This window comes from Chaetura pelagica, unplaced genomic scaffold, assembly GCF_000747805.2.
Source record: "Chaetura pelagica isolate M959 unplaced genomic scaffold, ChaPel_1.0 scaffold345, whole genome shotgun sequence".
Lineage (NCBI taxonomy): Eukaryota > Metazoa > Chordata > Aves > Apodiformes > Apodidae > Chaetura > Chaetura pelagica.
In genome coordinates, this window is record NW_009953962.1 from 1557781 (window position 1) to 1572994 (window position 15214).

The window sequence follows — 15214 nt, forward strand, 5'->3', positions numbered from 1 at the left end:
TTCCAGATGGCTTTTTAGAAAAAAACTATCATTATAATTATTTAGCTTGTGCTAAACAGTAGCCTCTGTCAATTCAGGCAGCTCTTGGTTGACCAATGCTACGAAAAGTAGAAGGTACTGTGGTCTCTGAAATGCTGTTGTACTTCAGCTTTAGTTGATATACAAAAACTAAAGAATCTTACAGGATGCATGCCTAAAAACGTTAAGTAATAGTAAACAAATCTTCCCATTAGTCTTGTTAATTTTATGTCAAAATTACATAATTCTGACAAATTATTCTGTGGCACAAAGGGAAAAAAACCCACACATCTAGAAGAAAATAAAATTAAACAGAATAGGGTACTTCTTTTTTTTTCCATGACTATGTGTAAATTTAGGCAGTCAAACATGGGAACCTGGTCCACTCTACAGGCAACTACTATAAACTGATTTTAAATAATTATTGCCTACATATTCTGCCTCCTAGCCTGCCACATCTTCTAAAGGCTAGATATGAAAAGTGTGTCTCTTTCCCAAAGACTTGAAAATAACCATCAAGTTAAACCATTAAGAACAAAGTTTTACAGGTACCCATCTTTTTAACTGTTATTAATAACTATCTGTTATTACTTTTTTAGAGGTTGTAAAGTGTCTGAAGTAAACATGATTTCCTTTCTCCTCTCTTGCACAGACCACCTGCAATCCAAAGCTTGGTTCCCACTCTTCCTGCTTTTAAAAAGCAAGGCTAACAAACAGAACTTGGATTTGTTATCTACATATTCTGTAAGTACTTAATTTAAGACAGAATATTCAGGGCACTGTCACAACAAAAACAAAATAATAATACTATTAAAGAAGCACCACCAATTTAATACAAATATTTTATCTTTGGAAAATAACACTCCTGGAACCACTGCAATACCCAATCCAGTAGTCAGATCATTATCACTGAGAGGCTTTATTGCTTGAAACCAGCAAACCCCGTGCACAAGAAGCCTTCAGAATACATAAAGTATAATTTTACTCTGCCCAGAAAGGTAGCAGGTTTAATTAGTTCATATACTAAAAAAAAAAACTTTACAAAGATATTGAAACTAGAAGTAAAGGCATTTACAGTGTTACCTTTCAAAAATAATAACTTTCTAAAAACTCAAAATGTAAGGTATCTGAGAAATTTTACTCAGACAACAGATTTCTTCACTAAGATAGAAAGGCTGCAATTTCACACCCCTTTTAACTTGCATGTAGCTACAACAAATCAAAATAGCTCACTCAATTCTCACAAGGTGAGATGAGTATTAAAAATCCATCTGCACCAAACTGGAAACAAAGTGAAAAACATGAGAACTCCATTTTAAAGGACAAGTTTTACAGGTCTGTCTCACTTTACAGGGCAGAATCTACTGAACAATGCTCCAAGCAGAGAGCACATTCTTCTCTTTTTTTTTGTATTCCTACAGTCCCTTGTTTCCAATTAAATGGAAATATTTAGATAGATGAAAAAATTAAAGAATGAAATTCCTTTAGAATAGAAGCCATTTTAAAAGAGATTTTCAAAAATCCTCAACTTGGGACATTGCCTATAATAAAAAAGTTGGTAAATATGAACACAAATGTAAGAACTTTTCAGCTCTGGCTGACCCAAGGAGTACAGTCTTCCCACATTTTCAGCTCTCCTTTGACACGTCATCTTCCTATATACTTTCTTGGAACATCACATCCACTGCAAACTGATAAGGGAGCAAACAGAGAGCTTGGAAGGCGATGTTCCATTCTTTTCCAGAAGTAAAATTCTTCAGAAAGTGTAGTATTTGTATTTTATACTGTTTAGGATACAAAATAACAAACTGAAGTTGCTTAGCAAAATGGAAAATGGGACCTTCCTTATCCATAATCAAAGGCCAGTCTCCAGCAGCCTTTAAAGATGGATGTGACATCACTAGTAAGGAGTATTCTGAGGTGTCACATCAACATGGAATAAAGAAATCTGCAGCACTTCAGTACTTAGAAAGAATCTCAGAAAAATTTAGAGTACACTACCAATTTCTGGGATGGTCTTAGTCTCTTCACTAAGAACATCTGGAATGTACCTAATTTTGAATAAGTTTTAAACTTGTTTTCTAGGTTTTTCTCTTTAGTGTGCTTGTATTTGTTATAGTCCAGCACAAATACAAAGCTTGTTTCAGATTTTGGGTAGAATTTTTAGTATTATTTTAAGAGCAAGATCTCATAATATTTTCTTCAAAAGAAAGAGTACCAAGTTTTGCTGCTCTAAGGCTTCCAAGCATTTAGCAGCTTCCAAGAAAAGCTCTCGAATGTTCTAAACTTAATGGCTAATAGACATAAATAAACACTAGGGATTTCACAACTACAGTTCCATAATGGAAGGAATCCTGTAATTTTTTACTCTATTCCAATTCGTAAGTCCGTCTTCTCTGTTACTGTGTTCAACTGCATTTTGCTAATTACAAGATTTTAAAATATGATAATAGCAGAGTTGAAGTACAAGAATCCAAAATTAATTCTCCCTGAACCAACATGATCTTTTCAAAGCCACAAAAAATATTGCTTCCAAACTAACATACATTTTTCTCCTTTCAGAGTGATCATATGTTTTTTCTAATTTTTCTGGTGATATAAACATTTTTAAACAGGGACTTAAAACATATACTACACATAAATCTACTTTGGAGAAAGTAAAACAGTATTTGCATACACCTAAAGTAGTCACCTTGCTTCTTCTCAGTATTCACTAATCACTTCTAAAGGAACTTAACTGGTTCTGTCCTTCTCTCCTAGATTTCTAAGAAAACAACTGTGTTTTTAACACATAAAAATAATATACTTTTCTAGAATGGTATTTTGTTAGCTAGCATAAATTAATTTGCTCACTTGACAACATCTAAATGAATTCTCTTCACGTCAACAAATGAACCACCAGAAAGGTGTTGTAACTACATACCAAAATAAATTGCATTGCAGTACTAGCAATTTATTCATGTTATGGAGAAAACAGATCCTTACCCAGTTTTCTTTTTTCAGAGGCAAAAAATAGTAGTAATGGCAGAAATCAAGTATCAGTGTATAGGAACTAAGGATCTGAGTGTAGAAACATAGCTGTAAAAACAGCCAATGATTGTCTTCACCAACACAATTATTAATCCTGCAAATAAACAAAATGTACATATGAAAACAGAAATAAAAATACTTTTAACACTGCAGTTATGACATTGTGAATAATAGAAGTTATGATTATTTACAGAGTAAATGTAAGAACCACTGAGTAATCACTCCATTCTTAGTCAAAGCGATGGTCTGTATGAAAGAGATGACAGTTCCTGTAAGGAGTGATTTCCTTACACTGCCACTTAAATTGTAGGTTGCATTACTGAGATGACTGCTTCAAGCAGGAGACATATTTATCTGTATATTCAAACAACAAAGATATTTTATTGTAAGGATGGTGAGACACTGGCACAGGTTGACCAGGGAAGATGTGGATGCCCCACCCTGGAAGTGTTCAAGGCCAGACTGGACGGGACCTGGTCTAGTGGGAGGTGTCCCTGCCTATGAAGGGGATTTGGAACTAGATGGTCTTTACAGTCCAGTCCAACTCAAACCATTCTGTGATTCTATGATTCTGCTCCTACAATTTTAAGTAATACTCAAGTAACGAAATTATTTGTTAAGTCTACAATATTTCTCAGTAATACGTATACCTTCTGCTGCTAAACACATTTCACTCGTTGTGAACTATGCAGAGTCCAAAAACTAGAAATACAAATGAATGGTTTGAAACAAATGTGACTATAGGGTATCTCAATGACGTGTAAGCATGACCTAGGAAGGAACCTAAGATACAGAAGACAGAACTGGCATCTCTATTCAGAAACTCTTTCATATTCTAACATAAGGGAGTAAAGGAACTACAAGCATTCTAGAATAAGTACCAGATTTAAAACCTTTGAAATCGAGGTCCAGTCTGCTTCACATAAATTATACTGATGCAAGAAATATGGTAGGTGTGAAATGTCATTAAAGCTTCGGCACAGATATCAGCACCAAGCTAAGTCATAATCACTAAAGTGCTTTACTGGCACCATTCCTGGAGTAACAATTAACAAAAAGGGTAGTTTGAAAAATCACTAAATCAACACATGAGGATCCTGATGTCAAGTCTTTCTTCTGTGGCTCATCAATGTTGTCTTGGTGGAAACAATACCTCATAACTACTAACAAAAGTTTGTTTTCATTTTAAGCTACAATCAGTTTGAAGAGAGATTTTTGCAAGATTAGTTCATTTTGACTGAAATTAGTTACAGAACACTAAAATAAGCAGTTTTACTACAAAATCAGGGAGGCTATGACAAGTGGGGCATGGTATAAGCCAATAACATTTTCTACTCAGTGCAGCCAAAAAAACCCAAAAAAACATTATCTGTTCTTACTATTATAAATAGCACCCCCTCTTACGTTGAAACTATTTTATTTCAATTCAAGAAACATAAATATTGTTTAATTTCCTACATAAAATATTTTCCCAGCATCAAAAACTAAGCTGCAACAAATGAAATAAATGCACAATGATCAGCTTTAGGAGTAAAAATTCCAATCCTCTGAACAAAATATGTGCATTTTCCAAATTTTTATGGCATATAACAATTTGACAATGATAAAGTGTTACACTGCAACAGTTCTTACTGTCAGTTTTACTTGTAGATACAAGAAACTCTCAAAGCTGTTCTTTCCCTGCTTTAAAAGCCTAAAAAATTAAGCATTATTGGGAAAGAAGTATGACAGATGAGCAACAGTCAAGACCATGAGCTCTGAATGACTGACAACAACAACAGCAGGTTGTCCTGGTCTTACCACGGACAGTGGTGATCCATCCTCCTCACGCAATGTCCACAACGACTGCAATGGTGTGAACGCTTTGGTCTCATCATATTGCATTTGTTACATAATTCCCAATATTCTCGTTCTAGGTGAAAATGTAAAGATACCTTAGAGAGATTTAAACTTGGTTTAAACACTCATGATAGATCTGTATGCTACTGATTTAGAAAGTATTTATTATGATTTGAGAAGGGTAAGCAGCATACAAAAAAACCTTTCCCACTGTCACCTTCATTAAACCAGTAGAAATTACTATCATTCTGCTCAGTTTTATTCTCCAAAATCCTCTCTCCTCCTGCATATTTCTAGGGAGAGAGAAAAAGCTCACTCAAACAAGGAAGACGATAATTCAATTATTTTCTTACATGTCTACTGTGAAAAAACGTATCTGCTACAAAGAACTGCAGTACTATCTCCAGGCTGTTCCAAAACCTCTGAGGAAATATTGCTATCTGCATTTCTCAAAGCTAGCTACCGAAAATTAAAAAAATAATAATAAAAATGAACACTTCAGGAGCATGTTCCATATCAAAGCATAGGTGGACATCCATCTCAAGTAACATGCGATTTTACACATAAGGCAACCAAGGAACAGACAGAGGACAGGCTTGTATTTAAAAACATACACTATTCTGGATACTCAGTGTGAGATTCTTTAAGGTGATCTCCAGAGATACTGAGTACTTGGAACTACCATGAGCTACTGAAAGAGAGAAGATTTAGATCAGATAGTAGGAAGAATTTCTTTCCTGTGAGGGTGGCAAGACACTGTTATATGTGGCTCAGGGAAGATGTGGATGCCCCCTCCCTGCAAGTGTTCAATGCCAGGTTATATGGGGCTTGAAGCAACCTGGTCTAGTGGGAGGTGTCCCTGCCCATGCAGGGGGGTTGGAACTAGATGATCTTAAAGGTCCCCTTTGCCCCAAACCTTTCTATGATTCTATTTCTCAGCTCAGTTATTATTTATCTGAAATTGCACCATCCAAATTAAAGGAAGCTTTAAAAAAAGAGAATTCAGATTATATATTTGGAAAGTTAATCTTCACACGGGAAATAAATCACACCAACACTGTAATAGTCCAATTCACAAAAACATTTATTTTCTGTCTATAAAGAAAACAGCTGCATGACTAAGAATCTCAAATACTTTGACACGTTGTTTCTAGCTAAATAAAACCCTTCTGATGCAGAGAAATTTCTTAAATTCCAGGGGGAAAAAATAAGCTTAGCTTTTACAGTAGAGTATTCTGAAATTCTACATGGTAAAGCATTATCTCTATGCAAACAAAATAAAGTTACATTTAGCACTTCTGAGCCACCTGCAGGCAGCTCTAATCTTGTCTTTCTTGCAGCAAAACAACATTTGGACACTGTAAGTAAAAAAGCCAAGTATCCAAGATCATTAAACTAGTAGAAATGCCAGATGGAAACTGACATGTACAATCTGTTCCAGTAAATCCAGTGTCACAAAGGTGTCACTCCCTAACAAGGCAGCTACCAGCAGAGTCCTAAAACACCCCAACCTAATTTTAAAATATAATTTATACCACGAAAAATGTATCTTCCTGTCAACTTAGAGAACACCAGAGAACTGAAATGCTACTTTAGAAAGTACAAAAATCATTAGTTAACACCCACCAAAATAATAATGTCACAGTCAAGCCTAAGTGTTCCATCCTCTGAAGTACCTATGAAGCACCACTGTGTTATGAAATGAATGCATCATGAAGAAGCTGGAGAACTATTCAACAGGACTCCTCAAAGAGAAATAAACAGTTGCGCAAAAAGGGAATTTGTAGCAGTCCTGGTATTTTGCAGGTAAATCAACATTCATTCATATATGCAATTATCTGTAACTGTACTGAATGTCTCGATTCTCCAGCTTGCATTGCATACTGTTCATTCTGCAGCTTAACCCAAATCTGAGCCACCATTTGTCTTACTGGATCACAGGCTCAGTTACCAGGCACAGAAAGAACAGACATGAGATGTTCTGCAATCAGTGTTTCACATCTGAATCCTCAGTAGATATATCCCTTCCTACTATCTGCTGCCTACTTTGTGCACATAACATCAGTGCTGAAGCTACACAGACCATGTTTCCAAACACATTATCCTAGATTCTCACTAACACCAGGAAGAGAGAGCAAAATGTCACTTAGTATTCACCAAGTTCCATGACATGACAGAAATATTCAACTCTCACTGCATTTGATGCATTTTCTACATTGAAAAAGTATTTTCTGTTGCTGTGACAAAGCCTGTACTGTTTAATAGCCCTACTCCACTCTAAGCTGCTATGTAAAAGCATTAGACAAGGACCTTAATAGCATCAAACAGTTAAGAAAAATATAGGCTTTCTCTGTGGAGAATTATTAAGGTTTAAAATTTCCTCCTGCTTCTGGTGTACTGGTTAACATACAGGAGTTGTATTCACCACAACCGAAGGGAATTCTCAAATGTTAGGTTGCTACTATGTAGTAACACAATGTAATTAGTGTCAAATTTGTTAACCGCCCATACAAATATAAGTCATTGAAAAAAATGTGTAAAAAATGCACAGGTAAAATGCAGTGTAAAGGCTCCTTCTACCACCAGTTCAAACATCTTACAAATTTACTCACAAAAAAGCCTTAGAACTACAATGACTAACGTTCTCTAAACACATTTTATTAAATGTTATCAAGTTCGAAGTAAAGCAGTGTGCTGGAAAGTCTAGAATGCAAAAAAACATCTTCCCATGGAAAAATTTCCTAGCAGAAATTTCTACATAACTAAACTTCTGGCAGAATACAAGTTTTGAAAAAAAAGTTTTGAGTAAACTGCTAGAAACTTGCAAGATAAAAACAGTGACATAGCAGTTTTAATTTAGTTAAGAATATAGATTTCAGTAGAGACAGCTCATGGCTTCAATCAAATCTCACAAAATCAAACTCATTCCTAATTATTTTGAGGGCATTAAAATAACTTTTATTCAAACACATAGAAACAATTTAATGTACCTGTAATTGGTATCTTTGGGTTTTCAGGCAGCTTTCCTGGATCAGCTATTGAGGCTCTTAGCAATGAAGCTATACAAAATAAAGAGCAGAAGTAATAACCTGAAAATTAAAAATGAAAAAATTCACCATATTAATTCTTTTCCAGGTGTACAAAATACCTACTATACACTGCAGCAAAAATCTAGATGCAGCAGCACTAAACTGGAAATTACTCAGCCTTCTCATTAAATTCCAGATAAATTTTTGGTACTATGTAGTCTAAAATATTAAGTACTCTCCAGTCTTAAAAAGGGAGAAGAAAAGGCAGCAGCAAACACTTGCTTTGATAGCACCAGTGGAATGCCACTATGATCTTACTACTGCATTTAAGAAGTTCCTCCACTGTCTTATCAAATAAACATCAATCATTCACGACCTCAAAGCCCCTACGTGAAAGGACATTCCCAATAATACACCTCCACTTTAAAGCTGATGCCTGTTATAATTTAAGCCTTTTGTTCAGCAAAAGCTATTAGCATAATGCATATTAGCTGACCCATCCAGGGGCATATGACAAAACTAACAAAACTCAGTTTGTCAACCATCAGTACAACCACCCCAAATTATGACAAGCATTAGGACTCATGAGCCTGAAATTCTGTCACCAAGCTTTAGCTACAGAATCTGAAAGCCATATTAGTGCTTTTTCCCAGGTTCCACACAATCAAGTTTTACCATTACACCTTTGAAATAAATGAGATAAACATCTCAACTTCTCAGAACACAAAAACATAGGATGCAACCCAGTACTCTCATTCTGTATCTTGCCCCTTATCCTTCACCTTATTCTTTAGTTTTTTACCTTCCTCACATATGTTAACTACTGCCCAAAGACACTGTTTTTACTAAGTTAAATTGACTTACACAAAATTGCCATGACTGAAATATGTCCCTCTTCATAGTGAGGAAAAAGGATGATTTTTGGAATGAAGATTGTATTGTACAGCCAGACAAAGATAATCAGGCCCATGCAGCACCAACCCTGAGGGTCAACCACAAAATGAATTCTTCGTCCCATTGAATACAAACAGGTAATAATCTGTCACAACCCAGGACAAAAATATTATCCTAGAGAGATAAACAAAACACAAAAAGTAAATTAACTACTATCATGCAACCTCCAGGGTTCTACATACATTCAAAGAGAAAGAAACCCAACAACTGCCAGCTGTTGATTTAAGGAACTAAACTAAAACTTACAGACATTTCATACACACTATTCCAAGTACCAAGAGGAGAAATATTTAATTATTTCATTAATTAATTCTATCTTGCTAAAAAGTAACATTATCGTTAAGATGCAAGTAAAACAAGTACCTGGGACAACTATTAAGTAATAGGTAAAGCAAGCAACTGTCAGCAGCAAAAGATATAAACGTTAAAGAAGTTTCCCACCAAAACTAAAAGGTTGCAAAGCAAATAAGAAATACAGGGAATGATTTATGTTAGATGAGGATTCGTCCCACCTCCCAAATGTATTTACAGATCAATTTTTAAAAGCTTGTTTGCTAAAAGAGTCATAAACTTGCCTACGAATTTGTCATTTTTCCCTGCTTAAAGCAACTCCTTCATAGCATTAGGAAACCAAAAGAGAAAGGAACCACAATACTCTTTTTTGTTCTAGATTGAAGAATGCCCACCAAGTCCTACAGTATGAACTTCAGAGCTTCATTAACTGATCTCCATAAAAACACCACACTAGGTCATATGAACTATTCATATTTCCTTCAAGGAAAATATTACAACTATTACTTTTTTTGTCTGGCTGCCTTCATAAACATATTTTAATATTGCAACTAACACATAAACGCCAGGCTATTCTCCTACCCATCAGTTTCAATGACACCTGTTTCCAGGGCTTTTGATTATTAGCTTCATGTATGTCTATCCTTACTTGCATTCATGGTTTCTCTGCTTAATTTTATTGTTTCAATAAAATCGTTATTACGTTTCAATAAAGTCTTGTTTTCTTCTTTTTCTAGATCTCTAATCAAAATCAGACCTTAATAGGACATTTTTCCACACTTCTCCTATGCATTGTATATTATAAATCTTTGTCTGCTGTACTCTAGTGCAATATTATTCGCAAAGTATAGCAGAGTAGTAAGTGCTTATTTTTATCCTAAAAATGCATCAATTTTGCTAACACTTGTTTGACAAATCCACTTTGCATACTGAATACAGCTAATGTGCCCTTAGAACTGGCTTAAATTATTTTAAGTTAGCTTTGGCAACCAGCAGGTTTAGAACTAAAAAATATTTTATATCCCTCTAAGCATGCACTGATGGAGAATCTGTCTCGCCAAGCAGAGAAGCTGTGGGAGGAGGTGAGTAGACTGTACATCAGGAATGCTGAAAAGGAGATGGGTTAGATTCCCTCCAGGACCCTGCAGAAACACCCACTGCACCAGGGAGATGAAGGCAGAGACTTAGCTTGTCAAGGCAGACATGGAGATGCCAAGTCTGAGGAAGCTGAGGAGTTTGCAAGCTTCAGCTCATGCTCTGCTTGTAGGTCTGATCTACAGATCAGGTTCTAAGTCCTGGCAGCAGGCAAAGACAGGGAGCTCTGTCCACTGAAGACTGCAAGGTGGCTGTGCCCAAGTTCTGTGCCAGTGTGGGCAAGATGTGGGAAGGAACACTGGCAGAAAACTCCCAGCTGCAGGGACAGAGGGATCTCCTGTCACCTGGCAAGGCTTGCTGCTTGCCAGGGGCTTGGGTCCCGGATACCATGGACAGGCTATTACTGAGGTTGGTAGTAGTCTAGCCCTCAGACTATTACTCTTATCTGCTCTTTCATAGAGGCATCATGGATAAAGCCTGGAGAAACCAAGAGCATATGAATCATGACTACATAGCTTGGAGTATGAGGGCCAGGGCCTTGGGACCAAGTAGTGATTGTCTCCTCCATCCTGCTGGTGAAGGTGAAGGATTTGAAGATGAGTAGACAGATCTCACAGACCAAAAAGTGCTTGTGTAGCTTGTGTCAAAAGCTGGGACACTGCTTTTACATCCATAAGACCTTCTCTGAGGATCAGTAACTGTGGGACAGGATAAGCAGGATCCACCTGACATTTTGTGGAGTCTAAGTATCTTTGCCAACAGGCTGTTAAATCTCCTAAGGGAAGGCTTAAGAGTAGGAACAATGAGAGTGGGAGGTGGTGACCTGTGACTGAGGGAGGAAGTGGTGGTTTGGCTTTGCAATCAAAGGATGCAGGATATTTTGGATAATACCGATCTTGTTATCAAGAAAACAGAGGTGAAGTGGGGCTACATCAAGTACACGTACACATTTCATACAAAAATATCACTTGGGTGTATTGGGATGGGGCTAAGAAACCTAAAGTCCACCTGCAGTTGAAACTGGTGAGGAATATGAAAGTCAAAATATGAAAATCTTGAAGAGGTACATGAGCATGGTAAGGAAGGCTAGGGGAAAGGGCCTGCTGCTGAATGGGGTGGTGTACCCAGTGAAAGGACACAAAAAAGGCCAAAGCACCTTCTTCACCTTGCTTTTTACAGGTAAGATCTGCTTTCTGGAATCCCAAGCCCTTGAGACCAGTGGAAAAGTCTGGAGCAAATAAGATTTTCTCTAAGTGAAGGAGAATCAGATAAAGAAAACTTCAAACAAACTGGACATAACACTTTCATGAGACCTGATGTGACACCTGTCATTGCCAGGCCTTTCTCAATTATGTTTGACATTTTTAGGCTGATGGATGGAGTCCCAGAGCAGTCAAGAAAGCAAGTGTCAACTGTTTTCAAGGACAAGCGGAGAATCCAGGCAACAACAGGCCTGTTAGCCTCACCCTGATCCCTGAAAAGGTGGAGCAAATAACCCTGGAAACTGCTTCCAAGCATGTAAAGGGCAAGATGAATGGGAGCAGTTGGCATGGATTTATGAAGGGGAGATCGTGTAGACTGACAAAAACACAGAGGACAAAAAAAAACAACAGAGGCAGCTAGAAACACTAATGACCACTGAGGAAAACATCTGTTTTCCATCCTACCAGAGCAGCAGAGATTCCATGATTTCACAGTGCTTCCTCAGAAGGGAAAATAACAGTTCAACAAACAAAACAGAGAGATATAAATACTGAAATACTTGTTTCCAAATGACCTTCTAAGTATACTGTGGGAGCAGTAAGCTGTGAGGGAGATTCTGCAGAAAGCAATAATGTCTATAATGGAAATACATCCCAAGTTTTTACAACTCAATGCCTACCATATTCCTGTAGTACATTATTGACTTTCATAATTAAAAAAACCCCAACACAACAGAAAACAAGACAAAACAAAACCAAATACACACACACACCCCAACCCCATACCTTGGACAGCAAGTTCTACAACAAAGTTGGAACTATGCAAAAAAAGGCCTCATTCTCAAGAAAGCGATATTTTTCACCATCACCTTCTGTATCTTTTCTGAAAGAGACAGAAAACAGTGTGATCCTCAAGTAATCAATGTCACTGGTTTGAAAGGCAGTACACAATAGATTAGCTCCTATTCTGTTCTTCACACTGCACCTCACTGATACAGCTTCCTCTCAAACTTTTTAAAGAGATGCCCAGATCCTTTGCCTCTAACGTCCTAACTGACATGCTGATTATAACTAGCGTTCCTTAAATTCCAGTTCTAGGACATTTCACAATTTTAACATACATTTAGAAGGATGTGAGTGTTCAGAGAAAGATCTCTATAAAACTGCACTACTGTCAGTGTATTTTATTTGCTCTAAATTGTGAAACACTTGATTCCTGCATGTCTATTATAATGACAAATTAAGTGTTATATTTTTCATCATACTTTTGTTAGCAATACTGCATAAACACTTAAGATACTCATTTCCCTCACCAAAGTGAGTTTCTTCCCCTCTTCCTCTTGGTTTATGTACCACATATAAATATGTAAGAGTGGAGGAGGAAATAAAGAACACCTAACACATGCACAACCTGATGATTAGGTAGAAAGTACTAGATTCCAATCTCACTCACAGACAAGGTGAATTTATATTCTTCTCTTTTTAAAAAACTTTTAAAAACAATAATCTATATTTACTCTTTCAAATACAACATCAAAAGAAGACCAATGTCAAACACATGCTCTTTAGGATGCATATTTTCTCATAACTACGATACACAGAAGAAAAAAGGTCTATGAGCAAGTTTACAACAAATTAGCTGAAAAGAAACAACTGAGTGATTTATATCCATATACATACAGTATACATATATGCAATGCCTAAAAATTGTCCAACAAAATAATGTAGAATAAAATACAAAACACTGATGTTGGAGGTTTTCTGGTTTTCTTGTCCCTTACCCTTATAGCCTTTTTTTTTCTTTCTAAATAAACGTCTCAAGCACAAAGCATTTAAAAGCAAACAGTAGCTGTGGCCGTGAAAAGTCTTTCTTATATGATCAAGAATTGCTCTTGCCTTTCCAAAAAGTACTTTTACTACAGGATGTCTGAATGGCATTATTTACTAACTTTTTTCTTTCTGCCCAGTACAACTACTTGTATCATAAACTCAGCATTTTTTCACTACTATCACCTCAAATTCTGATGCAATGTTCACTGAATAATGAGACCACAGAATGAGACAGGTAGCCAGAAAGTCACCTTCAAAGAAACAAGAAAGCTTTGCACTAACTAGAAAGGTTAACATGAAACAGAGATTGTTTTAATAGACTAATTTGAACTCAAACTTCAAAAAAAATATACAACTCAACACAAAGACTGTTACAATACATACTTAGAAAATTCTATTTCATACATTAAGACAACACAAGCACTACTCAATTTTTCATCCTGGGAATCATGACATCTGGTTCTGATGAAATCCTGCTTCTTGCACTTTTACATTGATACATAGCTAAAACCCCAAATTCAATACATTCTGCCTCACCTTAGCCCTGGATTTCTACCTCAGTAAGGAAAATCAGATTTATGAAATCTGACTTTGAGAACATCCCATGTGCTTAAACAAGTACAGAATGACACAGATCGGTAACTCATAGCCTAGTTAACTATGAAATTCAATTTTAAGACCCCACACAAACTGAACAACACTGGACTATACAAAATGCACTTCTAGAGTGAGAAAAGCACCACTTTCTATAAGGTCTGTATCCTAAGAAATGGAGACAGAAAAAGGATGGGAGAGTAGAATCATTAGAAACACAACAGTACATTTGTTACAGCCCAGGCAAGGCTGCAACAATCATCAGCCTCTGCAATTTGTGGATCTAGCAGTGGTTTTAGACCTGTACCTTTCCTGAAATCCTAAGAATTACTGCCAACGGTTACTGATACACTACAGTTACTGATGTAACACTAAAAATACACTTTGATTGGAAAAAAAAACCCTACTTGAGCCAAACAAGTAAATTACTTTCAACTACATTTTAAAGAAGTGACTTATGTGATGTTATCTAGTGTCAGATTAGAATTGCCATTATGCCGTTCACAGCTCTTCATTTAACATAACTAGTACTAGAAAAAATCAGTTAACACAAGCAACAGCATGTTTTTGCCATAACAAAACCCCATATATCTGGCACATCTTGGCAGAAGATGGCTGCTAGTAGAAATCTCGGTACCACTGTATGGTGGCTGTTGACAAGTCGGCTAAAGTAGGTGATTCATTCCCATCCAATTCTTTTTATAGATAGGATCTTGCAAGACCTACCTGTAAACACCCACTGCCTGCATGAGATGCCACACGGGCTTGGAGTGGGATGTGGCTTGATATTAATGCATAGAAACACTGTCCTCATTGCAAAAAACCCCATGAACACCACCTTCACACACTGCTGACCCAACAAGCCCCCTGCAGACAAGTAACGTAGCGCTTATAAACCACAGCACTGTTTGGATCTTCAGTGTGAAGGGAACCGAGACCCGGAATTCTATGTCACCACCTGCTGCAGCTGGAAAACGAAAGTGTGACACGAAGAAAGGGCAGAGGGCACTTTACTTCCTTGTGCGGGGCCCCGAAAGCCCACACACCGCGCCCGTCACCGCCTCTGAGGCGCTGAACGCCCTCCTCGCCATTCGGAAAAAGGAAGGAAAAAAAAAAAAAAGCATTTTAGAGTTTCACGGAAATGGCAACAGCGTCTCTTTATTTTCTAGACAGTGAGGTATCCGCGCAGCTTCCTGGGGGCTTCCCTCCCCCCGCTCTCGATGTGGGGAGCAGCGTTTCCCAGGTGGAAGGCCACCCGGGCAAGGCCGCCCTCCCGCCCGGCCGCGCAGACTTGCAGAGCGGCCCAGCGGAGGTCCCGCGCGCACCGCAGCG

At 37.3% G+C, this 15214-nt stretch overlaps 1 protein-coding gene across 1 annotated transcript in view; it reads right to left on the minus strand.

The window, feature by feature from the left end:
• The window catches only part of ZDHHC21 (zinc finger, DHHC-type containing 21), a 31700-nt gene extending 22723 nt beyond the window's left edge, over positions 1-8977 (minus strand). The window contains exons 1-4 of the mRNA XM_010001924.1: positions 8781-8977; positions 7878-7976; positions 4849-4960; positions 3004-3142 (exon numbers count right to left, since the gene is read on the minus strand). Of these exons, the coding sequence (XP_010000226.1) occupies positions 3004-3142; positions 4849-4960; positions 7878-7976; positions 8781-8934 (504 nt within the window). The 5' untranslated portion in view covers positions 8935-8977. The remainder of the gene's footprint in view (positions 1-3003; positions 3143-4848; positions 4961-7877; positions 7977-8780) is intronic.
• Between the last annotated feature and the right edge of the window lie 6237 nt (positions 8978-15214).